This window comes from Setaria viridis, chromosome 5 (genome assembly GCF_005286985.2).
Source record: "Setaria viridis chromosome 5, Setaria_viridis_v4.0, whole genome shotgun sequence".
Taxonomy (NCBI): Eukaryota; Viridiplantae; Streptophyta; class Magnoliopsida; order Poales; family Poaceae; genus Setaria; species Setaria viridis.
In genome coordinates this window covers 598191-611321 of record NC_048267.2, presented here as the reverse complement: position 1 = coordinate 611321, position 13131 = coordinate 598191, and the positions used below count along the sequence as shown (strand labels likewise).

At 43.7% G+C, this 13131-nt stretch overlaps 2 protein-coding genes across 3 annotated transcripts; one reads left to right on the top strand and one right to left on the bottom strand.

Annotated features, from left to right (window-relative positions):
* Positions 1–1685: 1685 nt before the first annotated feature.
* On the top strand, positions 1686–9068 carry LOC117856674 (transcription factor MYB3R-1). Of its 2 annotated transcripts, none has more exons than XM_034739027.2 (12): positions 1686–1925; positions 2791–2911; positions 2997–3051; positions 3155–3212; positions 3897–3991; positions 4153–4256; positions 4716–4844; positions 5143–6787; positions 6986–7170; positions 7764–7854; positions 8189–8380; positions 8700–9068. In XM_034739027.2, the coding sequence occupies exons 2-12, from the start codon at positions 2796–2798 to the stop codon at positions 8832–8834; spliced, it is 2805 nt and encodes a 934-aa protein (XP_034594918.1). In that variant the 5' UTR covers positions 1686–1925; positions 2791–2795; the 3' UTR covers positions 8835–9068. The 2 variants fall into 2 exon arrangements, with proteins under 2 accessions (XP_034594918.1, XP_034594917.1); XM_034739026.2 differs by having other exon boundaries at positions 1686–1932.
* Positions 9069–9685: 617 nt separating this feature from the next.
* LOC117856675 (uncharacterized) lies at positions 9686–13044 on the bottom strand. Its single transcript, XM_034739028.2, has 7 exons — positions 12453–13044; positions 12000–12331; positions 11048–11387; positions 10706–10854; positions 10526–10619; positions 10153–10224; positions 9686–10040 (listed from the first exon to the last, which is right to left on the bottom strand). The coding sequence occupies exons 1-7, from the start codon at positions 12981–12983 to the stop codon at positions 9996–9998; spliced, it is 1563 nt and encodes a 520-aa protein (XP_034594919.1). The 5' UTR covers positions 12984–13044; the 3' UTR covers positions 9686–9995.
* Positions 13045–13131: the final 87 nt, after the last annotated feature.

Below are 13131 nucleotides of genomic sequence, written 5' to 3'. Positions count from 1 at the left end.
GGTACCGTTTCGCAACCGGTACTAAAGGGGTATTAAAAAAAAAAATTGAAATCCCCCACCGACCCTAGCCTCCCGCAGCCCCCACCCCCCCACCCGCCCCCACCACCCGCCCACCGATCTCGGCCTCCCACCCTCCTCCGCCATGCTGCCCTCCGTCCTCTTCCGCCCCGCTATCCTCCGCCTCTCTATCCTCCACCTCCTGACCTCCTTCGCCCCGCCACCCTCCTCCTCCCGCCGCCCCCTCCCTCCCGCGGTCGTCGCTCCCGCTGCCCCCGCCCGCCCGCCGTTGCCGCTGCCGCCTCACCTCGCCCTGCCGCTGCTCCTCACTGCCGGTGACGGGCAAGCGGAGGGAGGAGGGGAGGGGAAGCATATGAAGGGGTTGGTGAGGTGAGAGCAAGGAGATAGGAAGGGAGAGGAAGCGGCCGGGAGAGGAAGGAAGATGGGAGAGGAAGAGCGATAGAGGAGAGAGATATGAATGGATGGATGCGGCAGGCGGCGGGTGGATAAGAAGCGGTGGTAGGCGGCAGGTGGAGGCTCCACCCGGTACTAGGCACTTTAGTACCGAGTACTATAAGGGGTCACGGGGGCTCCTCGAAGACTATCCGTTAGGCCCTATACTCATGCTCACATTAGTACGAGCTAAAATGCAACCGATACTGAGCCTCAGAACGAATGTTCAGTTTTCCAGTAGTGGAAGATGTATCTGCCGTTGTCCATTGCTCATGGCAAGGCAAAATTTCCTATTGTAGCGGTAGTGCATGCGCAGTAGGTGAATCACTGATTTGTTCATGCTTTTGGCAAGATGATGAATTTATATTTATATGACACTTACGTTTTTTCTCCCTAGGAACCAATATCTGCCAACACATTGTCAAAGTAATTAGGCAACAACTTAATACCCATGAGAAGACTTGTATCCAATACTACCATCTACGTACATTTTTTTGCCAATCTAATGGATTTACAACCCTATACATTTATCCTTCGTCGATAAAAATAAGCACGGTTGAAAAATGCATCTAGCTTCTTCAAAAGTATTGCACGTCTTTTTTTTCGAATCACACAGTAGAGACGCAGATGGTCACATACACGCAGCACACTCACCTTCGTAGACCGAGCCGGCAAATCCTCAAAATAGACGAAGTCACCACTAGCGCCTCACATTCGTCGAGCACATCGCTTACCACTGAAAAAATAATGCTGGGTAAATCCTGGAATAAATTTAGGAAAATGCGAGCACCAGTGTTGAGTCGTGGACTCGAACCAGGTTCTACCACAAGGAACGAAAAAAAATAGAAAACCACCAACATTGATCCTTGCTAAACATGAATTAATCAACAGTAATTTTTAACAAGGTTAAACCACCAATTTTTCCCAATGACATGCTATAAATTTTCGTTTATTCCCTTTTACAGTGGCATAATTACCGTCTTCGGCCAATTTCCAAATTCGAAAACCAGCAGAGGAACCGGTAACGCCCGTTAAATTCACACTTGCCACGCGCCCACCCACCCGTCCCAGCCGGTATCCCACCCGTTGGCATTCAAATATTGCCGACGCGGCAGGCGAGTCAGCGGCACGGACGGCCCCGATGCGGCTGCTTCCGCCGGTAACCATCCCCCACCGTCCATCTCCCACCCCGCACCCCCTTCCCCGTCACTCTCTAGAGAGCACCCACCCCCAACACGTCAAGCGGCAGTAGGGTTGATTCGAAGCATCCTCGCCTTGCCTCCTCCCCAAATTTGAAACCTCCGAGGCGGACGCGACGCGAGACGAAGGCGTCGGTCGAGTGGGCGGCGCCTCCCCCGCTCCGTCGGCTCTCGCGGGCGCGGTTGGAGCGGCCGAGGACGCGCGCGCGGGCGCGGGATTGGATGCGGCGCGGCTCGGTTGCCGGAGGGTGCTCGCTGCTCGCGTCGGTCACGGAGGTACGGGGTGAGATGAGATCTTTCAGCGTTTTCGGTCTTAATCCTAGGATGAAGTCGGTGGATGATTTGGGGAGACTAGGGATTTCCCTGTTCGGGGGCAATCGCGAAATTCATCCTATGATGATTGTGGACTCGTGGGATCTCGCTTGTTTTGTTGTGTATTCTTGGGGAATCCGGTGATGGGAGTATGTCAAGTGAGTGTTTTTTGGTTGTTGTTATGGTTGCCGTGTGAGATGTGGGTGGTGGAGGTGGATTGGGTGGAGAGGCGAGATCTCGCGGCTTAGAGCTCGGCGGACTCGGAGGTTCCTTTTCCCGGAGTCGCGTTTGGTTGAGATTTGGGCGGAATCTGAGTCAAGCACTCGTTTGCCTTACTGTCTCAGTGCTGGCTTGGAGTCATCAGTCCTCTACGATGTATCGGCAAGTGGCCGGCATGAAGGGTGAAAGGCAGTATGCTTCAAGGGAGGGGATGTGTGGGCAGCATGTTATTGAAATGAGAGATAAGGATCTTGTTGCTTGAGGCGATGTGCCTTTGGATTATCATGGCCAAGGCTGTGCCTTTAATTAGTGGTTGCAGTGCTCTTGGGGAGGTGGAGGATTCATCAGCTTGTGGTCATCGTCATCATCTTTGGCCGCGCTTGCACGGAGATAGTAGTTCCAATGCTATTGTGGTGGGCAGAGGATTCGTTAGGTTCTATGGGTGGGTTGCCTGTTGTTGAGATGATGGATTATGTTCATGATGCTTGCGGTGGTTTTGCTTTGGATTTGTTCTTTCTTCTCTAGTGATTATTTGATTTCTGCTGTTATGTTTGTGATAATCCACAATATGATGATAAATTGTTACATTTTAAATGCAACGCTCTTACAGTAATCATGGCAAGTGACAAAGCAAAAGTCGCAAAGAAGGGTGGAGAGGATCCTGGACTTCCGCCAGCTTCTCGTGAAGGGGAAAACAGCCATGAGCCGCAGAGGCAACGATCACTGAATGGGTAAAAGAATCAAAAACTTTTTCTCTAAGCATGAACAGTATGTTGTACTAAATTTACTTGTGGCTATCTGCCTGTTTATCTTTAGGAGGACCACTGGTCCAACCCGGCGTTCTACCAAAGGAAATTGGACACCCGAAGAGGTATGCTGTACAAGCCTCATTGCTGTGACTGTGTGTACAATTTTTTTGCCTTGGTTTATTTACTGAATGTGTAATATTGTACGTGTTTGCTACTAAAATGTAGGATTCTATATTGTCCCGTGCGGTTCAGACATACCAAGGGAAAAACTGGAAAAAGATAGGTACGTTCTATGGATCGATGCTATATGCAGAAGACAAAGTAGTATATTTGCTCAACTCATTTTCATTGCAACTCTGTCTTGTATTTTTATTTCTTCATTTGCACTTCTACCAAAGTTCTGTTCTGTGTTGGAATTTCATATGTGTAAACAGAAATGACCATATATATATATATATATATATATATATATATATATATATATATATATATATATATATATATATATCCAGAAGGAAACCATATATCCAGAAACACACCAATGCCTACGAAATGCATTTTCTACCATGATGCTAATTTCCTGTCCTTATTAGATATGGTTACAGTGCTTTATCGTTAGGGAACATTGTCAATAATTCTTGTCCACAGGAACAGTTTGGCAGTTGCATCGTAGTTATTCAGGAGATGTTATGCACTTCAAAGTTCAAACTGACTGTTTTCACAATGATTCTCAACACTGTGATATGTTGCGATGTTTATCCTACGATAATCTAGAGCAATGGGGCTACATATACCAAGCCGTGTATTTTTCAAATCTCACTTATGTATGTTCATGCAAAAGAGAGCATTGCCTTGCTTTATTAACTTATGCTCTCTACCATTTGTTCTTCTGCTTCTGTCAACAAGAACCCTTTGCTGCCTCTTGCTGTAAGTCTTAGCCTTGACAAAATGTCTTCTATTTTTCCAGCGGAATGTTTTCCAGACAGAACCGACGTACAGTGTTTGCACAGGTGGCAAAAGGTTCTAAATCCTGAATTGGTCAAAGGGCCATGGTCGAAAGAAGTAAGTACCCTAGTTTATTTTATTTTCAATGGCTTTATTTGTAATTACTATTGATGAAGCATTAGCTGACCCAATTTTCTTGGGACAAAAAAGGCTCTGTTCTTATGATCACCGATTCAGTGTGATATATTAACATAAATCTGTTGTCTGTCTGTTTATAGGAAGATGAAATCATAGTTCAGATGGTAAACAAATATGGGCCAAAGAAATGGTCGACCATTGCTCAAGCTTTGCCTGGACGCATAGGAAAGCAATGCCGGGAACGGTATGTCATAGGAAGTTTCTTGTTTACTTCAAGTTTCATTAAGCTTGCATCTAAGAAAAGTTTTTTTCCCTTTGCAACCGTGGTCTATATAACTTCATATTTGATAAATGAACTGCAAAAGTTAGCTCATGGAGTGTTGCTTAGACCTATGATGCTTTTGCACAGTATTATTGGTAGTAGCTGTTTTTTCTATCGACTTTGCAAAGCCAGTAACAGCAGCGCCACAGTAGTAGCATTACTAAACATTAACCTTTTAAAGTCTGTAAAGATGCAGTCTTAATTAGCTATCTCAGCTTTTGACATTGCGAGCATGTCTTGTTGACTCACTGCGATCTAGGCATTATAGAATATGCCTTTGTAAACTCACTTGATTTGGGTATTACAAATATGTATCTGCATACCTTAATTGATGCTGATAACTGTAGTTGCTTTAACAATGTACTACCTTATCTGATTCAGGTGGCACAATCATCTTAACCCAGCCATAAACAAGGAGGCATGGACGCAAGAAGAGGAGATTACTCTCATTCATGCTCATCGGATGTATGGAAATAAATGGGCTGAACTGACAAAATTTCTACCTGGAAGGTAACTATGTATTTTCCTTAGTATCAGCCAAGGAGCTGTTTTATCTCTGATAAATGTCATAGATATGCTCTTTTGTAGCAAGTAAAAATGGTGAACTTTTACATTATGCAAAGAGGACACACTATGATTTGTTTATGCTTTACTGCCATTTTTATAACACAAAGGTGTCCCCTCACTGTCTACAACCAAATATAATTTAGCTATATGTTACTAGTTCAAAAATAACTCTCATTGTTAGGCAATGAACTATTTTAGACTACCAAGATCATTGAATCAGTAAATTCTATTTCCCCTACAGGACGGATAACGCAATTAAAAATCACTGGAACAGTTCGGTAAAGAAAAAAGTTGATTCATACATATCTTCTGGCTTGCTTTCTCAAGTCCCGTGCCTCCCTCTGATCGAATGCCCTTCACAATGCAACTCTTTATCTACTATGAACCTACAAAATAATGGAGATAGTGGTTGCAATGCTCAGAACACTAATTTGGCCTTGAGCTGTGATTTACAAGAAAATATGGATGCCAACAAGAGCGAAGCACAAGACTCTCACTCTTCTATGTGTCAGGGGACATGCTATACTTCCACAGAGGCTGTAGGATCCGCTTTGCCTGATGGGCATCACCATCTTTCTTCGTCTTTTTCTCAAAGATTGGACCTGCAGATGGATGTACATGAAGGGTCAGGTAATTCTATGTTTGTGGATGAACAAACGCTTTGTAGCACATCAAATCAAGAAAACTCTATGGTACCATTTGGTGTTGCACAGGAAATGCCTGTCTCTGTGCTATCAAGTGTTTCTGATGCTGAGCAGAAACTGCATTTAATCTCTGATGCTGACAGTCTGAAATCTGAACTTTGGAAAGACGTGTCCTTGCAAACTCTAATTTCAGGAGATACAGTTGATGCTGCTTCTTCAGGACTAAATCAACTGCCAGATACTTCTAAAACGGACACCAACTTTTTGGCACAGCCATACCCATTACATACATCAAATCCATCCAGTGTGATGGAAACTGTGTATGAACGGAGTACGTTGGTGACAGTGTCTTCCTCTTTTCTGTGTTTAGATAGTTTACCTGGTGCACCTGGAAATAGATCTGAGCCAATGGACATGCTGGATTCTGAAGCAGAGATGATCACATGCTCAAACAATTCTTTTTGTGATGCTGAGCAATCAGCTAAACCAGGCAGCAGTGATGACAGACCTGGGGATTTCACAATGATTGAGAACACTACAAACTGCAGGAGCCAACAGTCCACAGATGCCGAAGAAGCTGTGGCCAGTACAGCAAAAGAACAGTTACCAAAAGACATTGAGACTGTGCCCGATGAAAAGAAGGGTGAGGGAGCTCTATTCTACGAACCTCCTCGGTTCCCAGGTGTGGATGTCCCATTTATCAGTTGCGATCTTGTAACTTCTGCTGATCTGCAAGAATTTAGTCCCCTTGGGATTCGGCAGTGGATGCGGTCAACCATGAATGTCCCCACTCCTTTAAGATTATGGGGATCCCCAACACATGATGAAAGCCCAGATGCGCTAAAGACTGCTGCCGAAAGCTTCCCATGCACACCATCAATAATGAAGAAAAGACACAGAGGTCTATTATCTCCTACTCCAGATAAAAGAATTGAGAAGAAATCTGGGATTGCAAAGGAGATGACAGACATCTCCTATATGATTACAGCCACATGTTCCGTGAATACAACCAAAGATGAAGCAACTGTTACTGAATCGCTTGTGTGTGCTGAGCAATCTTCTTTTAAACATCTAGATAAGAAACTTGAGTTCTCTGATGGTAACAAGGAAAATTCCGATGGAGCACCTGAACAGGCCAGAGATGCACAGAATGCAGGAAACAAACAACTTGTGGATGAAGGAGGGCAACGATGTTCCTCACCAAATGTCGCCAATCCTAATGCTGATCTGCCAGACAATTCAGTAAGTACATTTGAACAAATTCCTTGATGGTACCTAGCCAGTTGTTAGTATCATACTCCTTAGAAGAAAAATACAGCATCAATATAATTTCTGAGTTCTTTCTGCAATGGGGCCTTCATAAATGTACCTTGATGGTATGCCAACTAGCTAAATAACTTTTTCACTTGATTTTCTTCTTACCAATATTGTTTAATGCAGCAACCTGTAGGTATTCTGGTTGAGCATGAGCATAACTGCAATGACCTCATTGCCACTGATCATGGTGCAAAGCCTGAATCTTTGTCATTCTGTAAGGAAGCAGTTAATTCAAAATCAAAGCCTGCGGATCTAGTTGTTGAGAAATCATCACCATGCATCAACGCGGATTATGAATATGTGAACTTGTAAGATACTGCACTGGTCTCACTTGTGTTCCTTGGTTTTAATTATCTGTTCTTTTGTTAGTTAATCACTTCAGGCGTCAGAGTATATGAAAATAACTTGTCGTAGGCTTCACAACAATTGGCAATTAGTGAATGACCATTCCCTCCTTTAGTTGCTAGAAAGCGTCAATCTGATGAAGTTTTACCTTGCACACATTTTAGAGTTGTGATTTGTGAAGTCCCCCTTAACTAAGAAATGGGCCATGAAAAAAGATTAATAAAATAATTATGTTTAGTTTTGTCCATGGATGGAGAACTTCATTTTTTGCAAATAATGACTATTTTATTTAGAAAATCAGAAGACCTGGTGATTGATTTCGTCTGCACTCTGAAACCAAGAAGCATTTGCTGTCAAAAGTTATCATGAGTCATTTAGCTCCTGACCCATGTAATGGAATTATTTCAAACACTAAAGAACACTGCCTTTTGACGATTTCTTCTCTCTGTTTTTTTTCAAACATCATTTGTTTCTAGCTAAAACTTCATTTAAGACAATTGGAAGTCTGAAGAACACTGTGTTTTGGCAATTTGTTCTTATTGTCTGCTTTTGCTAGATTGGCTGATACCCCAGGTGTCAAAAGAGGACTGGAATCTCCTTCAGCATGGAAGTCTCCTTGGTATATAGATATGCACATGAGCTTTCAGGTAAATTCATTATTAATTTCTTTACTTTTATTTTTACAGTTATTTTGTGTCATAAATAGATAAACTTGTTGCAGTCAGTATATAATCTGGTGGACCATGTTACTGATTCTAAGGGCTTGATTGGGTAGGGGGATTTGATCCGTATCTGTAGGGTTTAGTTCAAACTTGAAGTAATTCCTAAAAGTTCCTATGCTTCTTAGTTTCGAATTGTGCAAGAGAAGTATCTTTTGTGATTAATTGCTCACGCTGTCAGCACTTGCAACTAGTGAATACTGCTTCTTCTGTTTGTATGTTTTGGTTAACATCTTTGTTTGTGCCCATATGCTCCTCACAGGGTTTTGTCAGCCCGGCAGACAGAACTTATGACGCGCTAGGGTTAGTGAAGCAGATAAGTAAGCACAGTGCTGCTGCTGCAGTGGAGGCCTGTGAGGTGCTAGCAAGCGGCAGCAGACCCTCTGATGCGGAAAACAAGGAAAATACAGATGACAAGGAGCCAGGGACAAGAAAATCACAGACCAAAATCATGGTGCGCAATCATCAACTGCTTAAATTAGTAATTTGACTTATCATGAAATGATCTCTCTTGGAAACTGTAGCGTAACTGTTTGCCATTTTTTAGTGATTCCATTCGCCTTAAATTAATGTGAATAGCTCACACTACTCATAGTATCATTGTATGTGTAGCCATTTCAAGTCGTAGTGTGGGATCAGTGATTGCAACTATTAGTATGATATTGATTACCCTTAAATTAATGTGCATAATTAGGGAGCAACGCTTGCAACGGTCAATATGGTATTGTTTTATCTTCGAAGATCGAACATTCTAATTCCAGTCAATATTGCAGGCCGAGGCGCGAGTCCTGGATTTCGACGAATATTCCACACCTGCAAGAACAGCAGATAAGAGACTTAGCAGCTGTCTCGGAAGATCTGTTAGCTCACCCATTCTTTCCTCCCCCAACCTGAGAAGTTTTCGATAGGTAGACTTGTGAGAGATACACCAGATATGTTCCAATAATACATTAGCTGTATGTACATGCATGTTCCTAGAGCTCATTGTTCTCATTCGTTACTGTGTATTGCCACCGTTATTTAAGCGTACAGTGTCAGCCCAGAAACTAGCTTCCAAAAGGCGGCAGTATCAGTGGACTGTTAAAACCTTGTATCATTCAATTGTAATTTACTATTGGTTAATAGTAGTAGTTTACATCGGAGACGTTTCTTGGCACTTTCTTCTGCACATCACACATTCTTCCAGGCCAAGGCCAAGCTAAACCGGTCTGGTATACTTTGTGTGCGTGTGCTTTTGCGAATTGGTCTACTTACATTCAGTCATTTAATTTTGTTTTGCATACCGGGAGGTCAAAAATACATCCATGTCACTTTTGTATCATACTGAGTTGTAAATTCTGAAAAACATAATATGTGACCTATATTCAAGAGAGTACTTGTGTGTTTCAGAAGATTTTTATTCTATATTCCCTCCATTTCAAATTACAAGTGGTCTTAGCTTTGTCTAAGTCAACTTTCTCTAGTTTTCAGCAGATCGACCATGAAATTAGAGCACCAGCGTTTCATATGCAAATTTGGCTGGAAGTATTTTTTTTGACGTATTGATCTGATCGAAACCTAGTGGATCAAACATTACTAATTTTTATGCACTGCCCACGCTCGCTCTGTACAGCATCAGAATCCGACGAGTAACGAGTCAAAGATGCATCCTATGGGAACGCAATTGCTCGCATTGACATCAAGTCAGGGTTTCAGCACGGAGTCATTTTACAAACAGATGCAGGCGAAACACAAATTGGACTTGTATGTTAGTCCAAGCTAGGAGAAGATTTTCTTTATAGCTTCTCAATAACAAAGTAATCGACAGCGAGACCATTCTTGCATGTTGATATGCCCATCCAGGCAAATAGCAGACCCATATGAGTATCCCAATTCAACTAATTGAGCCTGAACGAGTTGCAAAGTAGAATTCAGCAAAAAAGAAAATTACAAAATGATCGGGTCTCAACTAAGTCACATGGAGTACAAAAGGCACAAACATAACTCGCTAATACCAGCCATCATAAATGCTGCTTCCTATATTAGCAAAAAGGAAGCAGTGACATTTTCCTCCATGATCACTACCAGGCTCAGTCAAGCTGTACTTTCTCCAATTCACCCATCATTTCCTCAAACTGTGGATGTAGAAATCAGATTAGATGTCAGCAAAAACTAAAACATACAGAAATGGAAACAGAGGGGCCAGTCCGCTACAGGATTAATTTGACAAACTGGGATAGGCAATACCTTCAAAATTTGTCTCAAAAAGTAATCACCATGACTCTTTGTAGGTTTGGACTCCACAACATGAATAATATCCTGCACCATTGAAAACAATGTACAAGTAATTAGCCATACAAACTAGTGCAGTATTATGTGCGGCACATGTGCCGAGGTTTGTAATAGGTGCAAGCAAATGAGATTCTAAGATTGTGCACAAACGAGTTACATCACAAAAGGTGACAGCAGCTCAATGTTGCTCAACTAATTAGTCACTTGGTGCAGATTTAATCACCAAAGAAAAAAAACTGATTTAGTACTACAACGTTAGACTTCTGAAGAGAAAATGTCCACATATTAACAAGTGACTCGGATAAAGGCAAACATTATAAAGCATTACCTCAACAATGTAGAAATCAAAGTCTGCACTGGATACTATCTTTCCATCACTGTCAACTGCATGCATTTTGTGCTTGTATGTCATCAGGATTGACCTGTCCAAACATTTGAGCCAGTTCATCACACACAAACCACCAAAAAGAATCAGTAAACTGAAGTGTAGATTACTGATCATACAGACTTTAGTGTTGCCTCATCCACTTCCATGTATTGGGCAAGTTTGCCAATGGTTATTGTTGAATATAGTTTCAGATAACTCCGGATCCCGGAAAGCAACTGCTGCTGCTTTACTTCATAGAGGAATAACTTCAACTGAAGACGATATGCATCCTGTCAAAGACAACAACAAAACCTATTAGTGCCATCAGGTAAGCTAGAAATGAAGTCTGACAAAAGCCAGGTCAGAGCATAAAAAAGAATAGGTACTAACATTTATTGTGCGGCAACACCCTAAAAGGCTAAAACTAAAATATACTCACGAGGCAAGAATTACAGTAATACCATTTTGACCAGGAAACTGTACCTGATTATAGTTTGTAAGTGGCTGATCCAGAACTGGTGGTGATGGAGTAATGAACTTGGGGCAAGCATACGAGAATAGTTCATCATAGGCAGCATATGCTTCATCATCATACCTCTGCATCTTTGTCATCTTGTCATTATACTTTTCTTTCAGCTGGCTGCTAACATTTTCATCTATAAGCTTGTTCTGTGGGCACAACGACAGGCAAATTGCCAACAATGCATACATCTGCTCATTTTTCTTCAGTATCTGATCATACTGAGGGGACTTCTGGTGGTACTGCTTGTACTTGAGGATATATAGCAGAATTTTGTTGAATTCACGTGTCGCATCAACATACCTAGAATTATCAAGAAACATGATATATTAGCTAAGAGAATTAACAACTAGACAATTCCATGACAGAGGAGATCCAAAAGGAACGCATATTTTGTCTTCCCAATCCAAGAATAAGTGTTGAAATCTTGGATGCAGTTAAATAAAATGATTCAAATGTGCTGCCTAGCTGGGCAATTTTAGCTAACCATAAAGCACTTGGCATTGCTTAGCTAGCTAAGGCACAAGAACAAAATTAGCTGATGATGATATTCCTAAGAACAGCATACAAGACTGCATAAAGACTTGCATGATATTTCAACTATTTGCAACCTAATGATATGCAGCAAACCCCTGGTGTTAATGTGAACAACACATAAGAAATGAATTTGGTAAGGCTCATCTGATGGGACAAGTGAATGCTTCAACCAAAAAAATATGTTCAAGAGAGATATATAACCATCCCTCAGTACACCTACCAATTTGTATTTAACATAAAATTGAAGTTAGACCAAAATAAACAAACCAGTAGGCTCCGCATTTGGACAAAGGATGGCTTGTAATATGTCTAACTCAGTGCACTCAGTTTACAAGTACCTATGGATCAACAATGGTGAGGCAAGTAGGCTTTGTGTACCTGCGCATCATAAGGTTTGCGAAGCCATAGTGATAGATGGTGGAGATGTGGCTCCCAATGACAATGGTGTAGACCCCTTGCTGGTTGAGGTCAATGGGTGCGAGGCACTTGAGCCCAGTGTGGTAATCCCCAAGGAGGCAGTGTATCCTGAGCAGCCCAATCATGCTGTAGTAGCCGAGCACCTTGAGCACATTGCTCCCTCCCTCGTAGTCGTAGCCGTCGGTGGCGGTGAACTGCTCCAGGCCCTCCTTCTCCCTCTCAAGGATCTGCGTGATCATGGACTTCTCGACCAGCGCCTGGAGGTAGTTGAGGACGCCATACACATTCCAAGCCTGCACATTTCATTTCATCTCAGTAAGATAAATTATTCCCTAACCACGCATTCATCTGCCAGGGGCAAGATAAGAAAAGTGTACAACTGACAAACGGAATTGCAAGGAAGAAGGAAGTGACCTTGTCGAACTGCTTGAGCTGCTGCAGCTCGTCCTCGGTCTTGTTCTTGAGCTTGGCGCGGTACTGGCAGAAGCTCTGGAACTGGTATACGAACTCGTCGACCATGTCCCAGAGCCACTGGTTGGGCAGCTGCATGTTGACCACGCCGTGCAGGACGACGCTGAAGAGGTCGCAGTAGTTGGTCCACGACTCGGCGCGGTGGGCCGCCGTGAGCGGTGAGAGGCGCGCGTGTGCGTGGCGGTACCAGAGCTCCCTGTAGAGGAGGAGGAAGACGTGGTCGCCGTCGCAGTAGGGCGCGACGGCCTCCGCGGAGGGCCAGGGCGCGTCGCGGAAGAGGCGGTCGGAGAGGCGCTGGAAACCGCCCTCGTACATCTGGTGGATCTCGTAGACGTTCTTGTCGCGGATGTGGCGGTAGAGGTGCACGACGAAGGTCTTGACGGAGTCCGGGACGTAGTTGGGGTCGTAGGCGTCCGGCGCGTGCTGCGGCGGCGCCGGCGCCAGGCCGTCCTCCCGGTCGTAGGGGGCCGCCATGGTGTGGGAGGGGAGGACGGGAGGAGGGGTTAGGGTTCGGGGGGGGCGCGGCGGCGGCGGCGCGGGGAGGGGAGGGGAGGGGAGGGGAGGGATGGAGGAGAGGAGGGGAGGGGGCGTTGGGTTTTCCTTTGTTTGTGATGGGGTTTTG

Coding starts and splice junctions, on each gene's coding strand:
- LOC117856675 (XM_034739028.2), bottom strand. CDS start 12,983: ATGGCGGCCCCCTACGACCGGGAGGACGGCCTGGCGCCGGCGCCGCCG. Junction 12,332..12,452: donor AGCTCAAGCAGTTCGACAAG/GTCACTTCCTTC, acceptor TGAAATGTGCAG/GCTTGGAATGTGTATGGCGT. Junction 10,620..10,705: donor GTGGATGAGGCAACACTAAA/GTCTGTATGATC, acceptor ATGTTTGGACAG/GTCAATCCTGATGACATACA.
- LOC117856674 (XM_034739026.2), top strand. CDS start 1,872: ATGCGGCGCGGCTCGGTTGCCGGAGGGTGCTCGCTGCTCGCGTCGGTC. Junction 1,933..2,790: donor GTCGGTCACGGAGGTACGGG/GTGAGATGAGAT, acceptor ACGCTCTTACAG/TAATCATGGCAAGTGACAAA. Junction 4,257..4,715: donor GGAAAGCAATGCCGGGAACG/GTATGTCATAGG, acceptor TATCTGATTCAG/GTGGCACAATCATCTTAACC.